The 13,708-nt window shown below is 42.1% G+C and overlaps 1 protein-coding gene across 1 annotated transcript; it reads right to left on the bottom strand.

The window, feature by feature from the left end:
* Positions 1 to 1,343: 1,343 nt before the first annotated feature.
* On the bottom strand, positions 1,344 to 12,052 carry LOC122986651 (protein shisa-6). Its single transcript, XM_044357938.1, has 6 exons — positions 11,051 to 12,052; positions 6,467 to 8,863; positions 5,475 to 5,629; positions 4,892 to 4,957; positions 4,426 to 4,611; positions 1,344 to 4,212 (listed from the first exon to the last, which is right to left on the bottom strand). The coding sequence occupies exons 2-6, from the start codon at positions 7,222 to 7,224 to the stop codon at positions 3,284 to 3,286; spliced, it is 2,094 nt and encodes a 697-aa protein (XP_044213873.1). The 5' UTR covers positions 7,225 to 8,863; positions 11,051 to 12,052; the 3' UTR covers positions 1,344 to 3,283.
* Between the last annotated feature and the right edge of the window lie 1,656 nt (positions 12,053 to 13,708).

Below are 13,708 nucleotides of genomic sequence, written 5' to 3'. Positions count from 1 at the left end.
TTTGAAATTTATAGGCATGAAAATAAATCCATGAATTTCATTACTGGACACGATACCTGTCCATACAATTTAGTGTTGGTAATGCTTCTTACATTTCAGGTGGCAATTAACCATCCTCACTCTAAATGAATTCATAATGGTAAAAACACACACCATATTCATTCATTTCTCTCTGAAAACTAGCGTACTTGCCTGCGTATTAGTTCTCAGTTGTGAAAAAGAAATACCCCTGTTGCCATGGAGAAGGCCGTGACAATAGAAAGACAACAAAATGTTATGAGTTTGGCACTGTACAATTCATTAAATACTAACACATAATTTGTTGAATCCTCAAATTAATGTCGAAGAGATCACTCAAAATATTCTGATTGTACTAGCTATACAAAATACAATACTTGCACAAATTAGATTAACCATTTATAAAACTGTGATAATGAGTTTTAGATGGATATGGCTTGTGAGATATTACAGACTTTGCTACAGACCTTTTGTGGCTCTATTAAAAAAATCTAATACTACTGTATGTCATCTGTCCTATTTCCCTGAAAAAAGACACTGCATTCAAAACATCCGGGTTTCCATTAGACCTCCGTTTCTTTCCGACTTGTGTAATAAACATTCATCCGAACACACATACATTATGGCATCATGGGTTTCAGTGTGTGCAACCCACAAGTTATTGGGTCAGGCTGCTGCAATGGAAACAACAGACCGTCTCTAGTCTGGTGGCGTTGATAACTTCTGGCCCGTCCCAGACGCATCTATCCCTCCCTCACTGGCTGTTATAACACCGTCATCAACACATAGAAGGCTGCAGATTTTTTTCAACAGATGTTTTTTTTTTTGTACCAGAGTGGAAACCTAAGTAATCACTTGAGATCAAGAAGTCATAAGGCCGATGTCTAGGCACAGTACATACAGCTGGAAAAATTGGCCATGTAAGCATAAATGACCTTAAAATCCAGGCATACTGTAAATGCCTCTCAATGAAATGGAGCTGGCATGCATCAAGATTTGGAATGTTTTTTTTAAAAAACTTGAATTTATGACCCGATGTATGAAAAACCAACTAGTCATGAGAATGCTAGTTATCTAAAAACAATAAACACTTAAATCCCACCAAGTAAAAGAACATCACATCATAAGATAATTGTTAATAATAACCATAACAGTTATAATAATTATTAATAATAACACTCCATCATATTCATAACAACTACATTTAGCACTGTGTATAGGAAGATTGTCCGAATGAAATCCGTGTTTCTGTTTATCAGCATTTCATCTTTGTATCCTTTCGCATGACTGAACAAAAACCAAGCATTAACAAATTCCTTCTTTGATCGGCGTAATTACCTCTGATTACTGTTGATTTAAAAAAAAAAAAAAAAAAAAAAGATTCCTCTCCCAATTCAATACCTTCCATCGATCAGTCACACTTTTTCAGCCGTGCTTGTACAGAATGTAAACCTTGAGGACACGATACAAAGTATGTTTGTATCTGGTGCAAATATCAGGGGATAGATTTGTGCAAAGTTTTGTCTCTGTGTTTCTCTTTGAACTGTGCTTAAATTGCTCTTGTTTTTTGTACACATTAATACTTAATACATCATGACAATATCAACACAAAATCAAGAGAAAGAGATAGCATTTTATATGGACCACAGATATCACATACTACAGTATATAGGATAGGATAGCCCTTAGTATTGATAAGCGTTGTTATTGATTTTTTTCTATTTTCTTTTTTTTGTTGTTTTTTTTTGTTACTCATACTGGCTGAAGTGCGTTATGATACAGCAAGGTCTTCGTCAGAGGATGGGAAGGGCTTCCTAACCATCCGAGTGTCTTTCGGCATATGGAGCCACGCAGGAGGAAGCCCCCTGGTTGCCCTCTCTCTCTTTCTCTTGGCTCGCTCTGAAGCCAATCCTTTGACTGTACAAAATATCACTGACTTATATAATTTGTCACCTGGTGAAAATAATAAAATGGTGATTGTCAGACCAGCTTCTTCTGTAGTATTTTTCTTTGTATCTCCATAAATGGCTTTGAAGGACAGTTGTGTAAGTGCAATCTCTGCGTCATGGTCTATTCATTTGTGCTCTGTAGAAAAAACCTTCCTGCTTCATACACAACCTACATTAAAGTAAGTTGCCTTTTTATTAGTAAACTTAACACATCTCTTGACTCCTGTGTGTTTATGTCAAGATTTATTTATTTTTTGTATTAATAATACGACTGATGGCTCTCAATTATTTCATAGCCCATTGTTTTTATAGTTAGGTCCTGATCTATAGATGAGGACATTAGGGAACAATCACCCATAGTGTGATCTAATATCATCTTCTGTAGTGTAACAGTGATAGAGCATGAGACTTCCTCTGGGGATTTGATCTAAGGTCACATGGAAAACTAGGCAACCCAGGCATCGGATTGGTAGTGTGGGTATGTCCGCAGTTTAAATCGGGCGCGGAGTCCTGCCAATAGTATCAGGCTGCTCTGTGCCAGTCCGAAGAGTTCAATACTCCTAAAAACAGCCCCCCACCTTGTCCGCTGATTCACACACAGGAAGCGACAAAAGTCAGTTCTGTCTCCCTGTGTCGGGGTGAGGTTGGCTCAGCAGAGTGAGCAGTGAGTGTCGGATCTCCAAAATCCCTCACCAGGCACACGCTTCATCTAGACTCGTCCGGTCCATCGGACTGCTCACCCATGAGATTCAGTTTAATAAATCATTGTTGGCGAGGGCCGAGCAGATTGACAGTCCAGCGGGTAGTTGGCTCAATTCTCAAATAAATTCTGTGATACAATATTCCACGTGGTCCTCCTCTTCATTGACCTCTTTTTTTTTTTTTTTTAAATCGTCTGTTTCCCTATCTAATATGGCTCCTGAGTACTTTTTGAAAAACATATATAAAAACAAAAGTATGAACGACACTTCTGTTGGTTTTGTTTCACCCTTCCAGTCAGTCTTTCTACAAGTAACGGCACCGCTGTATATGGCAATATGGCAAATTCTGTTACAAAATATGGCTGATGTAGGCTATCACATAATTGGAACAGATATTCCTCATCTAGAGCTTAAATTTTTATAAGTAATCATATTCAAGCTATTTAATTACAAGATAACACTAATTTGAATAGCCTAAACACATTATACTGTTACTATACTTTATACTTTATTCTAGTTGTATTACTTGTAGTTGTAAATCTAATAGTTAAATGCAGAAGGGTGATCTATTCCCAAACCTTTGATGAGGGGTAAACTCTACATTAGGCACAAACCTCACACCGTCACCTCATTTTTACTCCCCGTCCTGATTCCCTGACTGCCTCCCCCGCTTCCTGCGGACCCCCCGCCGCCTCCTCCCGGTATGAAATGTAGCTGCTCAATGGTGTTCTGCCTTTTCGCTGCGAAAGCCATCCTCCTGGCGCTGTGGCCCCCTAGTGTTCCCGTTCCCATGACTACCCCCGCCCCGGGCATCTCCCCCGCCCAGCCCATGCCCCCACTCATGTGCCCCGTCATGCCCGTGTTCCTCTCCTGCTCTCGTCCGGATGTGGGGTGAGAGTTCATCTTGATCATGTGGTGTCGGTCGAGGGAGGGCGTAGCGCAGACGTTCTGCTGGGACTGGGCCTTCTGCTGGCGAGGCAGCGTTGGGACAATCCCTCCTGTGTGGGCGTACGGGTCTACAACCCCCATCCCGCCGACCCCCATCCTGTCCTCCAAATGGTCCGGGGACATGAGCAGTCGTTCCTGTCGCTCCTGTCTCTCCTGCCTGTCCTGGGTCTTGCGGGTGAGGGTCTGTGTGTTTGAGTTCTTATTGGAGGCAGCCATGGCTTTATAGTACTGGTGTTGCTGGTTCTTGGACAGCCGGGACAGGGTCCCCGTGTTGCCAGGGATGTCACCCATGTTGAGCAGCTGGTCAGTGGACTTCACTTTCCTCGGGGGCTTGGAGAGAGTGTCATAGTTGGGGTTGTACTGGGGCTCCGGGGGATCCAGGGGGTAAGGATTGGGAGTGGGTGAAGCAGGCATGCCAGAGGGTGGCGGCGGGATCCAGGGACGGGCTGCGTGCCTGGGGAGGGTTCCTCTCCCACTGAGGGTGTAGTCTCCACCCCAGTGGAGGTGGTGCTGAGAGGACTGGAGGGCCGGCTGGGCTGTGTGAGGCCGGCGCTTGGTGGTGCAGTAACCAGACGAGTACTCATCAAGACCTTTTTCTGAAAGCCAAACAAAATTTCTCTGAATTGTTTATCACCACAGTAAATACTTTCAGCACATAATGACGCATCCTGCTCTCTATGCCATAGTGTCAAGAGTGTCACCGTGTTCCAGTGCTGATGAAACAGCTGCAAAAACCGCACTGTAAGGGGGACCAAGGGGCAGACAGACTGGTACATTCGTCCTCATTTCTCGAAAATGAAGGTACTTACCGAGCCGTTTGAGTGAGGAGTATCTGTTGAGCTCTGGCTTGGTGGCACTCTCATAAGAGGGAGGCAGCTGAGCCAGGTTGTGCAGGGAGTGGTGGAAGGCGGGCTGGGATTTGGTGTTGTTGTGTTTACTGGAGAGCAAGGTGCCTCCAGCTGCCAGCTGAGCATTGTTCATTCGAGGGGTGCGTTCTACGGAGACCGCAGGGAGAAAACGACTATGTGTTAAATGAGATTTGCTCCTCGCGCGCCACACGAAGCAGTGTTTGAAGCTGCTAATATTCACTGGAACAGACAGATTTTAACTTGCTTTCAACACTAACATCAGCAACCAACGCTATGATAATCATTATTATTGTTAGGATGAAAGACTCTACTTTTCAGCTTAAAATGAAACTGAATGAAGCAAATGAAGCATTGCGATGATTACATGTAATTTACATAGGAGCCCAGCTTTCACCAGCTGCCTTACCGATAGTTGCAGAGTGTTTGGGGCTGGAGCCTGATGAGTGGATGAAATTGTGTTGCAAATTGCCCACTGTAAGTCAAAAGAACATAAGGTAATCAGCACACAAAATGGATGTCAGGCAGTTTGCAGATCAGTGGTGTTTCAGCATAAAAAGATCAAAGCGACTATACTCGTTTATCCTTCTACATCAATTCACCTTCACATGGTCTTTCATGCACAGAGATTCTCAGCATCATCATCATGTAAAGCATACATATTTCAAGAGAACCTGTCCCTAGATTCCTGTGCATTTAACTACTTGAATCTTTAAGTAGAAGTATGTCTTTTTCAGTGACCACAGCCAGTACAGAGAAATTACAAATGATAACCATGATAGACATGCTTTTGTTAAAGATTAAAATATTGAATTTGAGGATTTTTATCTCTCTTAAATAGCTGCACAGATATCTTGATGGGATGACACAAGAAAAAGAACATGCATTCACTTACAGACATGACAAACTCAATGTGCCTCTGCATAGAGATGATAAATTGTGCTGTTGTTTGTGCTATTTTTACAATGTTCTAAAAAGCCTTAGACTCTCACATCTGTTGTCCTTGCTGGGCAGTCCTGGGGCGTAAAGATTTTTTGGAGGTCTCCCCAGTGTCCCCTGTCCGTCCCCCACAGCCAGAGCCACGCTGTTGTTTCTCTCATCCTGCTGGACGGGACTCGACTGGTGTCGCAACATGTCAACCAGAGCTCTAATGACATAATTAACACAAGCAAAAAGGAAATGCAAGATTAAATTTGACAGTGATCTGTTGGCTAATGTCTTGATAATGATTACAAACACAGTTAAAGTCAAATTCATGTTGATGAATAATGTCTTACTCTCTTGCTATTTGTTGAGTATTTTTTTTCATATTTGCCATCACAGATATTGTTCATAAGGTTCGTTTCATTTTGGACAGTGAAATTGTTGATAATGGATTAGCAATAGATCGATCATATTCATGTGAGGATGAAGGCTTCGGGGCTAAAGCAAAGACATTAACCTTACAGAGCAATTCTAGTGACGTGAGAGACATTTAGTATGTATACTTATACTGTATGTGGTGGTGTTTGTGGTGAGAAATGAGGTTTTGCAGCCTCTTTCATGCTGACCTATTTCAATATAAATGTGTATAAAGCGATGAACATGTTACAAAATTAGAAAAGTAATATAGTTTTTTTGCTTTCTTTAAGGGGCCAAAGCAACAGGTAATATTGGTCTGATTACCATCATTCGCCACCAGCCCAAGATGGGAAACCTGTACAGAAACCTAAATGTAAATCTTCATTGTCAAGATTACGAGCCATTTATGAGATAAAAAGCCCAGAGGAATCAAAATAATCATGAATTCTGCAGCAGCCACTTAAAGAAGATCGAATTTATTTCAGATGATGACTAGTAACATTATTTTGAGCCCAGAATGATGAATCTAGGCCATTTATGGAGTCCTGAAAACCTAATTTCATTATAGCATTTACACATGGAAGAAAACCATTCCAGTGATGAAAGGTGATGAAATAAATAGCAGAAGAAAAAAAAGCCTCACCTGGGCATATTGAGATCCCTTTGGTTGGCTTCCTGTTGCACCTTGTTGAAGACCACCTTGATGCCGACAGCTACAGCCACCATGAACACAATCACACCTCCGATGACGAAGCCTGTATTGTGGCTCTGCTGCTTTAGCGGATCAAAGTCTGGGTCAGGACCAAATACCTCTGGTATAATCATGGCGTCTGTCTGAGGCTTGGCCCAGTCTGGAGAGTCATAGTTTTTACATATGTCCTGCTCCAGTTGTCGGCTACGATCTGGACAGCAGAAGCGGTAGTGGCAGGTTCCACAACAATAGATGAAGGTGTCCTTGGAGCAGTTGAAAGAGCTGTCAAAGTGTCCCATTACATCATAGTAACCCCGACATACATCCACCCATACATCGATCAGCCGTGGTGCAACCTGGGCTGCGCCTAAGGGAGGTGCGAGGGCCTCTGCTGAAGTCACATTCTTGGGGAACATGACTTGGGGAAGGGGTCTCGGGGGCGTCTCCAGGACTCCCTCTGAGGTTTCTGGAAGTTTCTCAGGGGTTTTGGTTCTGCCTTGGAGAGCAGCTGGTCGGATATTGGCCTGGATAGCAAGGAGCAGAAGAGAGGGACTGGGGGCAGTTTTGGGCTGCTCGGTGAACGGCCTCCCTGAGCGGTCTATGTGCTGAGGAGGGGGGGACGGAGAGGTCTCCACAACAGTGGTAAGTGGGGCAGTAAGGAGGGAGAGCAGGGAGACAGCGAGGATTCGGAGATTGGTGGTGGGCGTCATTTTTACATGACTAAGAGATCTATTTTCTGTTGTTGAGTCAATGCAGTTACAACGCTGTATCCGCTTTTGCAGTTTAACCCACTAAAATGGCATGTGAAAATATTCAAGTAGCATGTACTAGATATTAACAATATATCAGTAGTTTCATTCAGTAATGTTAACCTGTTTTTTGTTTTGTCAGAAATGGAGCATTTATATTGTATAATTATAGAAAAAGTCAGGGATAATAAAACTGAAAGATCAGTTGGTAGGTTTAATAGTATTAAATGGTTTTAATTTACTGCTAGAAAGGAACTCTCATGTCCAGAACACTAAAATGGTTGCAGTTTTGTAAAAAGGACAAAAATAATCTTCATGCTTTTAGTCCTTACTGCCTTGTTCTACATGTCCCACTGCACAAAAGAACAAATATCTGTCGTGCTCTTGGATTTTTTTGTTGTTTCAGCACAGAAGCCTGTAAAAATTAGTAGCAAGAATTTTCAATAAAATATGGCAGTCCTGTACATTCCCGTGCTGATCATGGCACTTGAACAACAATAGTCTATGGCCGTGTGTTTTGTCAAATGTAAACAGTTTGATCTGTTTTGTTCCTGGTTGACTATTTCAGTCTGGCACATACATTCGGAATTGGCACTTATTTAATCTGTAAGCAATTATTTTCTGAAAAAATGTATGAAATCTATAATTCTCGTCATATGTTTGGTGCTTTTTGGCATTGTAAACAAGCAAATATAATTAACAGACTGCACCACTGACGAAAGATGGGACTAACTCTGAAAGCTGTCCATTAATAATGCCTAGTCTCTCCGGAGCAGAGACTTATCTCCATATTAACTTGTTCTAGGCACTCGTCACATCCATAGATACACCATGTACTTTATCTCAATCTTTTATATGGTTGGATTAATGTGCATCAGTACTCGCCCGGCACCGACTGTGATTGGGCTGGGGGTGATAATGAGCGAGGCTCAGCTTAAGTGCTAGAAGACTGTATCAACTGAAAATTAGGAGCAAGCATAAACCAAGGAAATGGCTCCCAGCCTGTGAAACACATCAGGCAAAATGTTGTGGATGTTAAATGTTCTGTACTCAGTTTTAGGCACAAAAGTTGCCCGTGTCATTTAACTGTATCACTAATTAGATATGAACTGAGTGGCGCATTGCTTCTCCGTGTGACATGTCTAAGCAAAATTATTCCTGATTCGTCTCCGAGGTTCAAAGAATATCACTTTTGTTGAGAAATATGTAAATGTGTGAAGTTATTGTGTTGGAGGTGTTGGCAATAATAGACAGAGGCAGATCTGTCTCCCACAGAAATTATAATTATATGTAATTATCAAAACGTCCCTATCTGTAGCAGAGAATGTAGGCACAGATGGGGGAGACAGAATGCTGAAATCACCGAGGGCTCCACTTGTTTCAGTTACATGCTCCTCTAACCTTCTGAGGAGAGTTCAGAGAAGGGAAAAAAAAAGGGGAGACACAAAGCAGCAGTTCTCTCCCACCGACTAATGTTCCAAACGAGCTCTCCGGGAAAATTTTTCCTCTGTCGTCTCTAAATGTTCTGCTTGATTTCCAGAATTGTCTTCGGGTTTTACATGTCGACAATCGAACCTGGAATGTGTCGGCCGAGTTTCCACTGTAATACAAACAAGAGACATGATTAGAGGGGAAAGATCTGCGAGCTCCTCACTTCTCACTTTTTGACATTTGTGTGCGAGCATCTGCAACACAGTCATTTTTATTAATTGCATTATGTGCTTGCATTGTGTGTGTGTGTGTGCTTGTGTGTTATAGCGTGCTCCGATCCGTTGCAGGAGCAACACGCTCCTGAAAAAAAGCCAATGATAGAGAACGAGAGAGAAAGAGAGCAAAGGGATAAATGCAGGGTAGGGATTTAAATGAGCAAAGAGATTGTGGCGAGCGGGAAAGAGCCAGAGGTATAGATGCAGAGACGACCATGAGTGGGAGGGCGGTGTGTGGGTGGCACAGAATCAAGTACATTTCTCCCAGCACTTACCAATACAACATAGCACATCACACAAACAGCACCACCAAATAGATCTGCAAATACAGTACATGCCACACACACAAGAAGGGTGCTAATCAAGACTGCAAATCAGCTGCTGTTAGAGCAGTTAAAGGAGTAGATTGTAAAACAATAAAAAGGCTTTTTGTGTGTGTGTGTGTGTGTGTGTTTGATGTTCATGTGTGTGCATGTGAGAGACTATAGTAGGCATCCTGTAAACCTCCTTTTAGTCAGTCTCTGCCTTTCTCTCTCCTTTATTCCTCTATGCTCCCTCCTTCTCCTCTTTCTCCCTCGTTCTGCCTTTCTCTCTTTCTCAGATTCTGTGCGTGGGTTGAGGCAGCTAACTCTCTCAGAATAGCACTGCAGCTCTGTCTGTGTGTGAGTGAAAGAGGCAGTGAAAGAGAAGGGAGGCAGAATCCACTCTACACTCTTTAGTCAAAACCAGATTTCAAAAGTCACATCTGCCTCGTCTTTTGCTCAACAAGATGACACCGATGCCTCGCTCCGTCACCTGCGAACGCTGGCTCAACTTACATTACCATATTTTCGGTGACTCCACTCACTCGATGAGGATTTTCTGGCCAGAGAGCCAAACGATTCCCCAATAAACGTGAAATTACAGCTTTTTCTCAATGCATGAGATTTTTCAATTGAAAGCAAACATGCCAGTTCATCTTTAAAAAATACAGAGGGCCGGTCCTCCTGCATTCAAAAACCTTGAAATATAGTATTCCGATAAAGTGACTCAACATATAAAAGCAAATGTTTTCCTATAGGTATCTCTCTTTACATACTGTGTTGAAGCAATGCAGCAAGAGAGTAATAGGCCTATAGAAAGCAAGGAACCAAAGAGTGATGGGCACCACATTCACAACTGTGAAGATGCATCCCGGAGTTACGTGGCCACTGGAGGGAGGGAGGACAAAAAGGGTTTCAACAGATTCCTGGCATTGCACGCAATTGTGTCAAAGCAAATGAACCAAACGACCCCCTCTTTTTTACTTTTCGTTGCAGGATGCTGGCGAGCTGTGCAGACGGGTGGGCATGCAACAATTTCAACAGGTGTTTGTTGGAAAATGAAACAAAATGGCCTCTTTTTTTTCTTCTTCTTCTTTGGAAGCGCTGTTGCAAGACGCGCTGTGATGTAAATCAATGAGGGGAAAAAACATCCTCAATACATGTCATGTCGACACAACAGACAGTTATAGCATAGTTTAGCGGCATAGTTTAGTTATAGAGAAAGCAGCGGGGGATTTTAGTCTTTTAGTAAATATCTGCTGCGCAACGACTTTGCATTGGCAAACTGATTTGGACATGACTACTTACACTACAACGCACCATTCATTAGGTTACTAAGTTGCAACTTGCAATGAAGAAGCATGCGGGTTTTGGACATGACTTGCATGTTATCAGTAGGCTAAGAGTGCGTGGGTGTATCCGTGCCGGTGTGTATGTGTGTGTGTGTAGTCCGGCTGGATGTGTCGGTGTGTATTATCAGTGTTCTTAATATCAATATTCTAATAATATACTATGACTTGTCGATTTAAGTGATTTAAGTGATAAAAAAACATGTCTGCCTCAGCCTTAAAGCGTATGTGCAGTTGTTTCTGTGGCGCAGCTTTTTCATCCAAATGTTTTGTTTGACAGCCACCAATCAAGCTGATGCGTGTAAAAACAGATGCCAAACTCATTTTTACATACACACAGAAGCATACAGTGAAGGTATAAAACGGTTTTTACCTGTAATTCGCGTAATTGGCGTTGCGTTAATAAAAGGTGCATAATGTCGTGCCTTACCTGTGCGTTGCTCTGGGGTTTGATGCTGGAGAAGAGCGCTGGGAAGAGCCTGCGCACTGTATCTCAGCGTCTCTCAGATGGCAGCCTGTTATTGTAGCTGAGGATGATCAGGACAGCGTGAACTGTTGCTGGATCTGCCACCTGTTTTTTTTTTTTGTTGTTGTTGCTGTTGTTTTGTTTGTTTTTTGTTTGTTTTTTTTAAATGTCAGTGTTTTTGACAAGTGCTGCAGATCTCAATCGTTCTCGCTGCGTCTCCATGAGGCTATCGATAATCCATTTTCACGACAGAAAGAGAGAGAGAGAGAGAGAGGGAGAGAAAACGCGAGCAGGAGAGAGAGTCAGTTCCCAACGAGATGTTCTGAGATTTTCTTATACAAGTGACAAGGCAATTAAACTATACATCGAGAAAAAATCCGCACAAGTTAACTATCCTGGAGAAACCGCAGTAATTCAGCAGCCTGATTAAGCGCAAAAAATGTCAAATCACCAAAAAAAAAAAATCCCCTAATTTAACTTTTCTCCATCTGAAATTGACTGAGGCAGGTTCCCTTCATAATTTCCAAGAGAGATAGGTTACACCGCCTATAACTGCGACTGGCCCCACGGAGGTCCGCCAGTGAGGGAGCGCTGTGATTGGTTAGTCAGACTGGTGCCGATGAGACTCTCAACTCTTCTCGGCGCTGAGCTGACGGTCATTCAACTGGTGGCGTTCATCTTTATTGCCCTCCATTTCATTTCCCTCTTTAACTGAATGACCGTATGGCCTTCATGTTATTGGCACTGACAAAAATAAAAAATATCGGTCAGGGATTTGACTACTTTTCAAAAGTGAAAGGCAAGGATGAGACAATTAACGCGATGAAAACGCAATTAAAAATTAAAAAAAAAAACTTGCAAGATTGAAGCAGCCGGTAAATTCAGCGGAGGACCTGCGAGATTCAAAGTGTGTGTGTGTAAGTGTGTGTGTGTGTGAGACAGAAAGAGAGAGACACACATACATACATACACACACACACACACACTGAGAGAGAGAGACATGGTTGCCACAGCAACTGTGTCATTATGTTGGTGGCAATTATGAAAGCGATGAAAACAGGGAAGGGGAGAGGATTGGCGCAAAAGCTTTAACACTGGAGCGTCAGCGAAACTATCAATTAGACACAAACCTACATTTGGCCATTCGGGGATTTATTTAAGTTTAGGACGAGCAGGGGACAGTTCGGACATGAGGAAAAACGTGAAAGAGTGGAGGAGAGATAGTAGAGGGTTTGTATTTGTTGCTCAATACTGTCACACAGGGGCGGGTTTAGTGGTTTTGGGGGCCCCAGGTAAATGCCATCATCCTTTCTCAAACTGGGAATGTTGGTACTGGCAGAAGTAATCAAAACTTTTTTCTTGAGTAAAACTATTAATACTGTTGAAGTAAAAGTCTTGATATTTAAATTTTTCACTTAAAGGTGAAGATTTAAAGGGGCAGTGTGTAGGAAAAATGCCACCAGTTTTCTAATGAACACCTTAGCTATGGATACATATCCTGTTTTTTTTCCAGTAGCCTCAGATTTTTCCTTGTTAGGCTGCTCTTGTTTTACTTTGGTACAATTAATAAGAACGCTTCCTGTTTGGCACCAAATTACCGCTTTCTGATTGGCTGCTCTTCATGATCAAGAACGAGACCAGAAGCAGGATTTGGGCATTTGGGACTGGGCTGCCCATTGACAAAGTGCTGAAATAGTAACATAATGACAAATAATGAACTTTTAATCTAAAATTTAGACATCAAGGTACCCACTTGGTTTGCTAGAGCTCAACTGTAACATCTTAAATTTTGCAAGCTGGCTAGATCAAGAGTAACAAAGCTAACATTAGTCTAACTTTACCAACGTTGCAAACTGTTGATCCAGAGCTGTTAACACCAGCTAAGCCATATTTGCTTAGCTGGCTAGGCTTGCTAGTACCATGGACGGCTAATTTAAGATTTAAATTAACCAGCTAACATCTGCTAATAACAACATAAAATGGTCTCAATGTTTATTTTACGGTTAGCAAAAGTAATTACTTACCTTGGAGCAGACATAGCTGTGCTTGTTGATCTTTGAGGGGTTCAACTGGGAGTTTGGACGTCCACATGACTTTATCCACAGCCTACACTTTTCAAGGTTTTGGAAAGCAGAAGAAACGTACATTTCCTTCTAATCTCTCCGGGTAACTAGTATCACTATTACACATGCCCCAGGCACAACATTTAACCGTGACTAGCTTGAAATCCACAAAAACAGCCTGAAAATTAAGAAAATCTGAAATGTTTGTATTGGCGTCTTTGGAGCTCAGCTGTTTAGTTCTCACACCCTCATCGGAGCTGGCCGATGCTATGCTATTAAATCAAATCTGTTATTTGGCATCCAATGACATGCTTTTTTTAAAGATATAACACAGAATAATAATCAACCTTAATATTCAGGGGAGACAATTAACCTACATTTTAATTGATGGGGGTATGGTAAGGGACCTGGAACCCAAAAAAGGTTGAGAACCACTGTCCTACACGCTTGGTGGGGGAGCTGTATTCACCGCTAGATGCCACTAAATTTTACACACTGGTCCTTTAAAGAGAGGTATTACTAGTACAACGTACTTAAATTTACTTATCTGTTCAAGGTG

This window comes from Thunnus albacares, chromosome 8 (genome assembly GCF_914725855.1).
Source record: "Thunnus albacares chromosome 8, fThuAlb1.1, whole genome shotgun sequence".
Lineage (NCBI taxonomy): Eukaryota > Metazoa > Chordata > Actinopteri > Scombriformes > Scombridae > Thunnus > Thunnus albacares.
Note: the sequence above shows the minus strand (reverse complement) of the source record. Positions and strands in the feature narration are given on the sequence as shown.

Bases quoted from the DNA above. Each gene is read 5' to 3' on its own strand.
- LOC122986651 (XM_044357938.1), bottom strand. From the start codon at position 7,224: ATGACGCCCACCACCAATCTCCGAATCCTCGCTGTCTCCCTGCTCTCC. The intron at 4,612-4,891 runs GTAAGGCAGCTG...CGGTCTCCGTAG, and splicing joins CAAACACTCTGCAACTATCG to AACGCACCCCTCGAATGAAC. The intron at 4,213-4,425 runs GTAAGTACCTTC...TTTGGCTTTCAG, and splicing joins CTCCTCACTCAAACGGCTCG to AAAAAGGTCTTGATGAGTAC.